The sequence below is a fragment of the Cheilinus undulatus genome, linkage group 7 (genome assembly GCF_018320785.1).
Source record: "Cheilinus undulatus linkage group 7, ASM1832078v1, whole genome shotgun sequence".
NCBI lineage: Eukaryota > Metazoa > Chordata > Actinopteri > Labriformes > Labridae > Cheilinus > Cheilinus undulatus.
This window is the reverse complement of record NC_054871.1, coordinates 50,774,358-50,787,713: the sequence shown is the minus strand read 5'-3', so window position 1 is coordinate 50,787,713 and position 13,356 is coordinate 50,774,358. Positions and strand designations below refer to the sequence as shown.

The 13,356-nt window shown below is 41.5% G+C and overlaps 2 protein-coding genes across 3 annotated transcripts in view; one reads left to right on the top strand and one right to left on the bottom strand.

Moving 5' to 3' along the window:
- Positions 1 to 13,356, top strand: part of ralgps2 (Ral GEF with PH domain and SH3 binding motif 2) — a 140,273-nt gene that overhangs the window by 66,807 nt on the left and 60,110 nt on the right. The window lies entirely within an intron of this gene.
- Positions 7,506 to 13,356, bottom strand: part of angptl1a (angiopoietin-like 1a) — a 42,808-nt gene continuing 36,957 nt past the window's right edge. The window contains exons 5-6 of the mRNA XM_041791517.1: positions 10,490 to 10,760; positions 7,506 to 10,406 (exon numbers count right to left, since the gene is read on the bottom strand). Of these exons, the coding sequence (XP_041647451.1) occupies positions 10,219 to 10,406; positions 10,490 to 10,760 (459 nt within the window). The 3' untranslated portion in view covers positions 7,506 to 10,218. The remainder of the gene's footprint in view (positions 10,407 to 10,489; positions 10,761 to 13,356) is intronic.

Genomic DNA, 13,356 nt, shown 5'->3' with positions numbered 1-13,356 from the left:
TGTGAATGGGATACTTCAGGAATACTTTTCTTCAAACTAAAGGGCTGTTTTTAGCTAGTCTTAGTCTTAGTCTTCCTCATAGAGAGAAAAATAGTAAACTGAGAATTTTAGTCATAGTTTTAGTCCATGGAAGTAACGGTGCTGGAGCCGGTTCACTGTTTGACCAATCTTAGAACTGATCAGAGCACTAGTTTGCTTTTTAACGGGCCATTTTCCCCGTACAGCTCACTGAAGATCATCAGAGAAACACCAATACTGAATCTGCTCTCTCTTATTCTGTTTGTGAGTTTACAGACAGCAGATCATTGTTCTCCTCTGTGTTTCATCTGTATTGTTGTTGAGATCCGTCATGCAGGATGGAAACTCTCTGATGTAACATCATCATGCTCACAGCGCATGTGTGTATTTGTTTGTGGTTTTATGGCTGCTCTGTTTGTTCCTGTTGTGTTTTATGAAGTCTGGATGATAATGAGATGCAGACAGCCATACTCATGAGCAGCATCAGTGTGTTTGCCATCATAGAAACGTTTTTTTTTTTTTTTTTCATCTCTGTAATTAGACGAGGAGCTGGGTCTGAAGTAATGAAGGACAGGGAGAAGGTCTGGTTCTCTACAGGGACTGTGGTCCCACTCTTCTGATGTTAAAGCACATACTGTTGCTCACAGCCAGCCACATGTGAGCACGGAAACTTTGGACACTTTTTTGTTAGGACAGGCTCCACATCTGATGAGTTTCACTGTTTCAATTAAAACATCTTTGCCAAAGACCGACTTTTCCAGTCATACCAGAGCCAAGGAAGCGTACCAGTACAGAGCACTCACATGGGTCAAATATGCTTGGACACAGTATGAATTGCCAAGTGTAAGCACACTATTAATTGCACAAAAACATCTGACATTGAAACCTTGCCAACATATTTGTAAAATGGAGAAAGAGTGCAGTAGTTTGCCTGCAATTTCTAATGGATTTCTCCTCTCCTACACACCTCTCTAATGAAATAGATGCATTTCTAAGAAAGCGTCATTCCTCTTTGGTTCTATCAGTCATTAGAATTGCAGATTGCAGTGCTTAAAGAATGTGATATTGAGAGGTTTAGAACATTTTGACTTTACCTTAGAGCAGGGGTGTCCAAACTAGCTGGCTTGAGGTCCAGTTTTGATTGGCCCACAGCAAAGTCTAGAAGTTAAGCTAAGATATAGCCTACATTCAAACATGGAGCTTGTGCTTGACTGTATTACCCTTTAAAGTTTCAGCACAAGATAGTGCTGCCATGCTAATTCTATAAACAAACATTTCAAAAAGAAGAATTTTTTGATGTTTTTGTAGTAAACAGCAGTACTGATAATATTCCAGGGGCTCAGCCAGTGGAAACAAGGGCCAAACATCCCCAAGAGGGTCTGGCTGCAGACCTCGACAAAACCTCTACGCTGGGGCATTCACCTGGAGACCTCTAAGCTGGGGTGTGCAGAGTGTTAGCTGTTGTTAGCATGACTACACCTCTGTGCTTACTAGACCTTAGCATTGCCCCGCACAGCCCCAGTGTACGGGTCTATGCTGGGCTGTGCAGTAGCAGACCCTGACCCCTACACTGGGTCTGCGCTATTGAAACCAGAGTGGTTCGGTTTAGGCATTAAAACCTGAGTGGTTAGATTTAGGGTAAGCCAGTGGGCGAGTGGATAGAGCAGAAAATTCGTCGCGGGTAATACGTCACGCCCCAGCGCAGAGGTCCACCCCCGCGTGGAGGTTTGCTCGAGGGCTGCAGCCAGATGCCTCTCAACGTTCCCTGAAATCTGATTGACAACCCCAAAAACCTGGAAATGATTGTCCGTTTGCCTCGTCAGCCATTAAATTAAGCATGTAGCTTTAGTTCAGGCTTAGGGCTGAACAATTTTGGAAAATAGTATTATTGCGATTTTTTCCCCCAATATTGCGATATGAAATGCGATTATTCCTCAACTTTCTTTATTCCCAAACAAGGGCTAAGCAATTCTTTAAAAATATCGCATCCTGATTTTGCCAATAGAAGGGTTTTTGTCATTCTCATATTTATTAAGAAAAAAGCAGAAAAAGTTTAGAAGGTAGGATTTTTTGTTGACTGTTATAAAAAAAAATGGCACCTGGATGACTGCATTGTATGTCATGCATAACTAACCTTGCAAAGCAGATCAATACGCCCGTTTCCTTGTTTCTAACTGGCAAATCCATCTTGCAAAGCTCCCATCTGAACCGTTTGGGCCCGGTTAGAAAGTGACAGGACCAATCAGCGACGAGGGGCAGTATTTTCAGGCGCAGCAGAGTTGTGATATAAGCAAGCAGCAAGAGGATGCCGGTGCAATTATGGCGGAAGAGATTAGCGTGGATGCTGCTAAAGCGCCAGTTTTATCAGAACTTGACGACATTTCTCCATTAAAAGAACAACAAAGAACAGCAGTGAGTTGTTTTCTTTTCAAAAACAACAAAAGTCGAGTAGTTACATGTCTAGAGTCGCCATATTTTGCATTATTCCTCGGTAGCTGCGCACGTGCAGCTAGACAGCAGCTACGTCACATATTGTGCTGCTCTGATTGGCCCGTAGAGATGTGACAGAACGGTCATCCAATCACCTTCAGAGTTTTTTTCAAAGCCTCTGCCTTTTCTCAAACATTTCCTATTGAAGCTTTCCCAGATGGATGTGTGAAACAAATCCATCTGGTGTGTCAGGTTAATGCATAACACCTCTGCTGTAAAAACACGTTTAAAATTGGTATTTTAACACAAATTTCAGGTGAAAGAAATATTTCGCTTTTTGCAATTTGAACATTTCAGCAGGCCATATTGCAATTTAATCTAGTTTTCGATTAATTGCCCAGCCCTAGTCATGCTCTGCCCAGATCAGCTGATCTAATACAAGCCTGCTCCTGCCTGGCCACGCTCTCTCTGCAAGCTTCTCTTGCACCCCAGCTCCACCCCAGCTCCTCCTTCAGTTGTGACTGATGCCTGCACTGCTCTGGGGATTTTACTGCTTTTCTCCCTGCCTCATGCTTTCCTTATCAGAATAGGAAGAGCAGGAACGTGTGCTTATCTTGCTTAAGGCTTTCCATGTAGGCTCAAGGAAGGGCAGGGGGATCCCAGAACAGCCACATCACCGACATAAACAACAATAAGTGCTATCTGATAATTCTATAGCCGCAAATCATGCCTCACCTTGTGCATATTAAAGTGGCCCCAACATCCTTATAGATTTCTGTATGTGGCCCTCAGTGGAAAAAGTTCAGACCCCCCTGCTTTGGAGTGTTTCCATCATTTACAGATGTTTGTGCTGTAATGCTCAGTGTTTCAGGTGAGGGCACTCTTTGCTTCATCATCCTGGCTCTTATTTTATTATATCTGTGGTCATTGTAGTCTGAATTCTTCCCCAGCAGCGTCATTAAATCCTTTTGGTTATCTGATGGCATTAAAAAAAACTGCCTCATGTGATTTGAAATGTTCTCTCACTTCATTTTTATTCCTCGGTAATCCCCCCGGCCATCGCTGCACAGCTGCTGTTTCACTCATCAGATAAAGGAAAAATGTTTCATATCAGATGACTGTTGATCATTTGTACAGGTGGAGGCTCGTATTTTACGCTGGGAGATATTTCAGCTTCTCCACTCATAAATCTGCCACGCTCACTTTAAAGTGTCGTTCATCTGAAGCCGAGTCAAACAGCGGTCATGTTTATAAAGGACTTTAATTCAGATAAAACAGCATGTCTGTGGGAGTCTGTGTCTACATGTCATTAACATAACAAGACTACATGATATGATATATATCCTATAAATACACTGATAAATAAAGAATAGCAGAGTGAACACTGTGAACATTTGGCCTGAGGAGAATCACACCTTCTTAAATTACCTTCACAAATAAAACCAAAGATATTTACGCACCACAGCTCAGCCTCGTGCACATAAAACACACTCCTTTCACCTTTTATAACAAGGATCCAGCACTCATTCATCACAGGGGACAGGACTTTGAGACCTGGGGATTTAGTCTTTGGGAATCTCACATTTAGATAGTGTAAAACATGGATGTAGTCTCTGTGACGTCACCGGCTCCTTACAAAGAGTTTTGAAGCTGAGGGATGATGGTTGCCATGTTGGAAATACTTTTTTTCACCTAAATTGAGGTGAATCTTAAAACGAAGACAATGAGCGTAGGCATCCTGACAAACTGCTGCAGCACCCACCTGTCAGTCAGAGAAGCCTTTTCCTTATCATGTACAATTCTGCATAAATACTAAGCTTGCTATAATTTCAACACGTGCATTTTAGGGGTTGTGATGCTGCCAGAATTTAAGACTTTAAGGTTTCTAAAAACACATATATATTTCTATTAATACTTGTTTTGATACGATGTGAAAGGAAGACCACTATCTCTCTGGTACCATTTGGGACCCACAGTGATACCCAGTCCCACTACCAGTGACGCTAAAACTGCTAGATTTGCATTTGCAGAATCTCTCTCCTTGTACCAGTGAACTGAGTGAATTTTTGATCATAAGAAACAGCGTTGCCCAGTGTTGGGTGTCTTCAGACTTACATTTTGTAGGTATCACAACAAATATCAAAGCTGTTTGGTTTTTGCTTGTATCGTACTAATGTTTGAGGTTGTAGAATCATTAAAGTGGGGGTATTATGCCTTTTTTCAAGGCTTTACACCATCTCTCTGATACCCACGTAGTAGCTTCACATAGTTTACAGCTCAAAAAACTCCTCATGTTTCTCACACTGGCATCCTGAAAAGCTCTTATTTTAACCTCCATCTGAAACGCTTCGTTTTCGCTTCTGTCTCTTTAACCCCCATGGACCTGCTTTCCTCCGATTGGCCGATTTTCCGGAGGCTTGTCAGCAACAAGACTCAATGTTTTGTGCCCGCCCCTCCAATGTGGCTAATGTTATTATGCTAGTCATTGAAAACTTTGAATGAACCGGTCTGACTGAGGAAAATATGGCGAATTTTGATATACACCCATACGTGTTAGACCCGGAGTCTGACCCTGATAGTTTGGAGAGAGGTGGAAGAAAACCAGCAGCAGCGAAGGATAGGGCAGGACATATCTGTTTGGTAAGTGTTTAATTACTCTGCTGCCAAGTGGCTAATGGCTAAAAGGCCTTGTGGGGGCGGTCTGTTCCGCCTTGCCGGCAGCATGGCCGAAACCATGAACCAGTCAGGAGATCCTATTGTGATGACCTCATCAGTTTGGTCCATCGAAATCTCGGTGAGATTTTCATCAGTTCACATGCTAATTCCAAGATTACTGCTTACTTCCAAGATTACTACTGTTTATCTTGCGGTTTGAAAATTTGCATACGTGGAGTGTGGACACCTAACATTGTGACTTTATATTTATGTTTTAAAAATCGGAAAAGTATAATACCCCCACTTTAAATTTACATCATCCACATTAATCCTAGCCCCCTAGAACCTTTTGTGAATTCTGGGTGTGACTTCTGGTTCTGACTGTCACTAAATGAAGAACTGGTGTTTTCCATCATAAAGAGATAATCCTGATTATTGGAGCAGTCAGAGATTGAACGTCATCGAGAGCAATGGTTCTTAACCTTGGGGTCAGGAGACACTGAGAGGCGGTCTTTTGTTTCCCTAAAAAAACTGAATGTTTTTTAAATTACGTTGTTGCCACTTTACACCAATTTTTGACCCCTTTTCATCATTTTTTTCCCACTGATTTTTACCAGTAAACACCTATCTTTGTCAGTTTTGATCTCTTAACACTACTTTTTCCTGTCTGTTTCTAAACCAAGTCTTTCCACTTAAGCTTAATGTTGCCTCTGTTGCCCCATAATTGCTACAATTAACGCTGTTCTACAACTTTTTACACCCAGTTTAACCCATTTGATATGCCCATTTTTGCTAGTTCAACCAATTCCTGCCAATAGCAGCCTGTTTTTTTCTTTCTCAGTTAACCAAAATTTGCCAGTTTATGTCAACTTCTCATTCCATTTTACCAAATGTCCACCCATTTTTGCCAATTTTAAGTCATTTCAGACACTTTTTTAACATCTTTTTACCATTAATTTTGCCCATTTTTGCCTTTTTTTTTTTTTTTGCCATTTTCATCAAATTTTTGCCACTTCTGATTGCTGCTACTTTTAAAAATCAAACTTCACCACCTTTTCCACCATTTTTGGTCACTACTAACCCATTGTAGCTATTTTTAAAACATTTTAATCCTTTCTTCAACCAAAGGGATTTAGATTTTTAAGAAGGCTTTTTACTACAGAAGTGATAAAAAAGGATATTTGTTTTTGAGAAGAGTGGTTTTTCAGGTTAAATATGAAATATGTAGCCTTGCAAAGCAGATGGATTGTCCTGTTTATGGATTTCCCAGCTTAACTTTACAATGGACCATGGTTTTGCTGACCTCCATGGGTCCCCAGTTTGGCTGGGTGCCAGAAAGCTCTCCCCTTTATCCCCCCTTGTCTCCACATGACTACTCTAGAATGTGCATGGCTGTGATCAACCACCTTCAGGTACAGTGGGGGTCCCTGGTCTCTGGCACCTTTATTTTGGGGGTCATGGGTCGAAAAGGTTGCGAACCTCTGATCTAGAGTGAGGACTGTAGAGGGTTGGGAGGACTGTAACACCTGCAAATGCAATAACTGCCCACAAATGTGATACCAATAACATACATGTCTAAACTCACATGATTGTCAACAATATTCGTTAAACCCTCCTAAGGTTTATTTAACCGAAAACAAGTTATTTCACAGTTCATAGAAAGCAGACAAAAACATCACTTCTTTTGCATGTGAACAGCTCACCCGGTAAGTCTGTGGCCACACATCTCGTCATGTTAAAGGAAGTAACTGCATCTTAAATATGCAGGGTACAGACAAAGGACATATGACACAGTTCCTACAACGAACAACAATGACCAAAACATTCATTTTTCATGGTCATATTACATGTGTGGGAATTTTTCACACTTTTGAGAGATTTAGACTTCTAACTTCCCACAAACCTGCAGATCTGATTTATGTGTGTGGTTTATTATGATTGCAGGTACTACAAGGGTGATTGAAGAGTAAGCAAATAGGAATATGTAGCTAGCTTTATTAGCTCATTATCTGTATTTACATAGTAAGAAGGTCCGTGGTAACCTTGCAAAGCAGATGGATACGCCCATTTCCACGTTTCTCACTGGCAAATCCATCTTGCAAAGCTCCCGTCTGAACCGTTTGGGCTCAGTTAGAAAGTGACAGGACCAATCAGCGACGAGGGGCAGTACTTTCAGGCGTGGTGGAGTCGTGACATAAGCAAGCAGCGAGAGGACGCTGGTGCAGTTATGGTGGAAGAGATTAGCGTGGATGCTGCTAAAGCACCAGTTTTATCAGAACGTGACAACAATTCTTCATTAAAAGAAGGACAAAGAACAGCAGTGAGTTGTTTTCTTTTCAAAAACGACAAAATTAGAGTACTGACATGTCTATAGTCTCCATGTTTCGCGTTATACCCCTAGCTGCGCACATGCAGCTCGATAGCTGCTACGTCACGTGTTTCCTTGCTCTGATTGGCCCGTAGAGATGTGACAAAACGTTCATCCAATCACACTCCGAGTGTTTTTCAAAGCCTCTGCCTTTTCTCGGACGTTTTTGATTGAAGCTGAGATGGATGTGCCAGATGGATGTGTTTCACACATCCATCTGGCGTGTCAGGTTAGGACAGTGGTGTTTAGTTAAAGGAGTAGTGACGTGACCTTATGTGCTTAAAGCAGACATAGAGTCCAGTCAGAGCATTAAAATCTCACATCAACAAGCTTGGGTGTTTCAGTGTTGTTAGCTAGTGGCTAATGGTGTTTTATTATACTTTGATTTACATGTACAAAAACACACAGCTGTCATGGCTCACTACTGTTTACTGTAAAGACCCTGTAAAGTGAAGATAAATCTGTATTTAGGTTTGTTTTATGGCAGGCAACTGTGTTATGAGCCCCCAGGTCAAATTTCAGTCAAATAGAACATTTCTGAGTTTGTACAATTAAGCTTCAAAATCATGAATAATAAGGCAGTAAAATCTGCTCCAGGATGCTGTGGGCGTGTCTGTTGAATAAGCTGAAGCCACACCCACTCACGAGACATACAATCCTCTCAAATTTTTAAAAATGCTGACTGTAGGAAAGCACTCATGCTGTTATTCTGCTCCTTAACCTTATCTTGACCTTTTGATCAGCTGGCTGCCTCTGTGTCAGAGAAGAGACAAAGTCTCCTTTCTGGCTCATATCTCTCTTTTATGATGCTTTAAATCTTTGGTTGAGGGTGCGCCAGAGATTTCAGGGAAGGTTCAGTCTGCTTTGAGGTGGCAACCAAAATTAGAGTCACTCGTACTAACTAAAATCAGGATAAAACACATGCACACTTTTGAATTTGATCATTTTGACATTCATGTATCACCTTTTGTTTGTGTGGGTCCTGGGGGTCCTTCAGTAAGAGCGGCTCTTAGGAAAAAGCTCAGGAACCACTGCTTTGAATGATCTCCTGGCCAGTGTGGATGATAGATTTAGCACATTCATCCCCAATGAACAGTAAAAAAAAAAAAGCATTTACCTGGCTGTTATCTTTCACTGAGATGAACTACTCAGTGATTTTATACCATTGTAGTGTTAGAGGGGCGGGGTTAATCCCCATTGTTGGGTGGTGACACCACATACGGGCCCCGCCCAAATTAAACCCACCGAGGAAAGAGGTGAAAAACTTTCTAACGGTCTAAATCTTAAATCAGTCTCATGTAGATCTCAGTGTCACATGTTTACAGCAACCATATTCAGCATTTCTAGTTTGTTAGAACTTGGGCCATTTCTTGCTATACGCGGACTCTCAGCAGGTGGCGGTATATACGTAGCTGGTTTACAACCCTGCCAAGGAGGAGACCCTAGTGTGAAAGCCACCATATAGAGTAGTTTTGTTTTCCTTGCTATTTTGCTTGAGTGGCTCAACTTTAGATGTTTCATTTTAATATGAGGGGTTATCCTGCATATCAGGCATGCATGCATCAGCATGTTCGTGGATCATCTACTGAATCAGGAATCTCTCCATCGTGGCTTGGCAAACTAGGGGCCCCCAAACAGCATTTTTCATAAGGCCCCCACAAAGCTAGAAACGGCCCTGGTTGAGACACAAATTCTCACTTTTTAGGGTCTTTAAAACAAACACGGTGGCCTAGGAAGGAAACAACACACATTTTAGTTTGTGTATGATCTGAGGTTTGTATTATTTCATGAATCTGTCTTTCAAAAATGTGTTTTTATTGATATCCCCACTTCACATAGTCTCATCTATAGGTCAGTAATAATTCTGTCTGGATTCTGAGTGGAAGTAAATCCCTGATGCATTCAGACCAGGGAACAGCGTGCTTACAACACAGCTGTTGAAGACACAAATTGAGCTTTGTCCAATTATTCATACAGCCACTAATGGCACAATGGGAACCAAGAGCTCTGCAAGGACAGCCCTAAAATGTTAAATATCTGATTTAAAAAATGAATTATAGGTAAATTCCTTTTAAACTGACAGGTGGTGGGTGGTTAGCCACTAGTAGGAACGTGTTTTTCCCATTTCTTCATCACCAGAAGTTCCACCCATGATCACATCTACAGTAGAGCCTAAAGGAAGAAGGTGGATACCCTGTTTTAAAGAACTCAGTTGTAAGGCACTTGTGTGTAACTATATTCTATAAAACTGGGTGAAGGATCTGTTTTAAAAACTAAACCACTGCATCCCTGTCTTTTTAACAGATTTGTTTTTCTGTTGAAGGACGTCCAGGAGTCTAAACAGCACCAACACACCTGCAGACTCAAAGCTACCCGTTATATTCTAACTGGAAGCACATATTTAAATCACATCACTGTAATGCTACTACAGTCAATCATCCCAGTTCACCCAGTACATCCAGTACATCCAGTACGGTCTGGTATAAATAGTCTCAGTTAGCTGCTCAGAAGAAATCTCTTGTTTTCCCTTTAATACGCTCAGAGATAAACATAGGGCACTGAAGGACAGGGGGGACCATTACTGGCCTAAGTCATGATGGGAGACCACAGCTCAGACTGACAGTCATTATAGTCTTATTGTCTGGTCAGAAACATGGCTGCCTCTCCTCCTTCATGTCACAGTCTCTGGTCCTGGTTCAGTTTTTGGGAAGGAGGGAACAGGAAAGGAAACGAGGAGTGTCTAAGGCTCATTCGATGGGTCGGATCATTAGCTGGACTGACTTCAGGGAGTAGAAACCTCCTCCGTACTCTGCCCAGAAGATCCCATCCTGAAACTTGCTGCGGTAAACCCCCCCGCTGTACCACACCCCGTTCAGGTTGGTCTGTCCACAGGCGTTGTACCACCACCCGCCTTTATGGAAGTGAGCGCAGTTACCTGGGAGACAGAGACAGCGTCACAAACAGGAGCATCCCCTTAATGCATGGATCTCATGGTTCCAAGCCCCTCACCCCTCGTACCTGAGAAGGCGTCCTTGTCACGGTCCAGCGTGGTGAACTGTTTGCCGTTGTGGCTGCTGAGCGAGTCACCGGCGTTGCCCTGGTAGGTACCGAGCCTGAGCCGGAATCCGTCGCTCTCTGGCTCAAGTCGGAAGCTGCTGTACTCGGCATAAACCTTCTTCCCTGTCCAGTCCTCCAGCTCCACCATCAGCTTGTAGTCGCCTTGTTTCCCCAGACTATAGATGTGGACCAGACCCAGCCAGTGCTCGCCGTTTATGTTCCCAAATCCTTTCTGCAGGGATGACAACCACAGACAGATGCCTGTCATTAATACAGATGTTTATCTGTTACAGCGTGCTCCTAAAGCATGCTGTCTGATTGCACTTTCCTAACAGCATGCAAGCAATCCAGTGGTTTTACTCCTCTTTACTCTATGCCTCTTTGTATTTTTCTTTATGTTGATCCAGTTGATATGGACGAGGAACAAGGGAGCTTGACTAAGCACTGAAGTGTCAGATGGGAAACTTTTCTTGAGCCTGGTAGTTTTTTTTTCTTTTTTTTTACAAAGTGGAGGGGGGGTTGCTTTAAAAATATCTATATCAGTGATTGAAGTGTTGTGTTCTGGCTATTCACATCATCGCCATTAGAGGCTTGTCAACTCAAAGCGATGAAACAGGACATCTAATGCTCACCCTGAGAGATACAAGGGTCTAGGATCTGTGTCCCCTACCTAGGCCTGGCCTAAATATCATATCGCGATATTTTTCTTGCCCTTTACAGTAACAGTATTATACCTTGGTTTTACAAAGTTGAAATAGATAACATATTAAAATGCATATTCAGGTGCTACAGACCCCCTTCTCCCCTAAACAAACATGTGATAGCAGACTGATATCATGTCTGAGCTTAAGATCACAGTAAAATGATTTTATAGGCCTGTCTTTCTCTGTTCTTTGCAGAAATTGCACTTTTGTACTGCTGAGATGCGACAATCAGCTGTTGACTATGCCATAATTTTAAAGGGGGGTGCTCGCAATAAAAGCACCCAAGAAATAACAGCAGAAGACTTTTATTGTGAAGGTATTGAGGGATGCAGAGTGTTTATCATCAAAGGTGACTTTGATGTCTGCAGCTGCATCTCTGACTTGGTTCAACCCCACAGCTCTTAGACTCAACATGGACTTACATTAAAGGAGTCACAAGTTTAAACACACTGGGGCTAAAAACAAACCCAGACGACATGGCTTGTGTCAATCCCAGACTGACATATATGCTCTGCAGAGTGAGCACAGTCTTTAGCTTGCTGTTATAATAGAAATCAAACTTAGAGAAGCAAAAAAGTCATGCTCACCTAGCTGCTCGTAATGCTGGAGACATAAACATGCAGCTGACTGGACTCAGACTGAGCACTTATCACCACACTGCACTAGCGGTGGCATAAGTTTTACCTCGCCTGTGAACTACAGTGCATTTAATCTGGTGACGATGTTGCAAACATCCATTCTGTGAATACCAGTGATGGTATTGAAACCAGTTTACTGCCACTGCGACCCCTCTAACATTTCTGCTCTGACGCTATTTTCCATACAAAATTATATTCAGTGTTTTCAGCTCTCCGCATCAAAACATGAAAAAAGGAGCATAACAACAAAAGCTTTTCAGCTGTAAGACAGTCTAAATGACCAGTAAGCCTATAAATGTGCTTGTAGATTCTTCTATTTTTAGCAGTGGCAGAATTTCTCATTGTTTTTATGTTTCTTTGTTGTTTGATTAGTAATTGCTTGAATAAAATTAAATATTAGGCTTACAAAACACTTTTGAAAGAACTCTAAGGTCTCTGTCTATAGCAGATGTGTCAAACTCAAGGCCCGGGGTCCAAATCTGGCCTGTGGAACAGTTAAATCCGGCCCGCAAAATTAACTCATATTTCTGTTATAATTGGCCAATCAGTCTGAGGTCTGCAGATTTCCTCATGTATAAAAATGTTAACTTATCTCTGATGATTTAAGATATCCTTGTTAGGTCATAAAATCTGAAAAGTAAGGAGTAAAAATGTTTAGATAAGAAGTCAGGAATCCCACAGTTAGGACTCAAACTTCGGTTTTTGGCTTTTTATTTCATACTTTGAGCATTTCAACTTTCTACATTTTAATCCATATTTTGACCTTTTTAACCAGTTATTTTGTATTTTATCTCATATTTTCAACTCCAAACTTTGACTTCATAATCCCATAGTTTGACCTTTTAGACTCACATTTTAAAATTTGAATCATATTTTGACTTTTAATTTCATGATTACAAATTTTATTTCCTATTTTGACTGTTTAAACTCATGATTTTTACTTTCTTTCTAATACATTTGCCTTTAAAACATTATTTTTAAATTTCATGTTTTGACCTTCTTGAACTAATAAATTGACCTTTCTCAGATTGTGAGCCTTTGAACTTATCTTTATAACTTTTTAAATGTCAAAATTGTTTATCATCAGTGCTTTTTTTTCATATTTTATTACTGGTGAAACAAGGTTGACAGTTTCTGGTTAAAAAGGTGACCCTGTTAGGCCCTCAGGTTAGACCTGAATCCAGAATCCAGCCCCTGCTGTGATTGAGTCTGACACCCCGGGCTTAACCATTGGATCTCAAACGGTGCGGCAAGGCACACTGGTGTTCTTTGAGCCAAGTCTTGGTGTACCATAGGAATTTGTCCAACCATATACAATTACTTAAGTTAGGTCGGACCTAATCGGCGCCGATCGATCGGACCACTTTGTCAAGAAACTCACATGATTTGCTTTATTAGCAGTTGTAAATTTGCACTTATTGGTGACATTCATATTTGACTGTTCTCAGGTCTCCCTGTCCTTCCATAAGCCAGGAACACTTGTTCC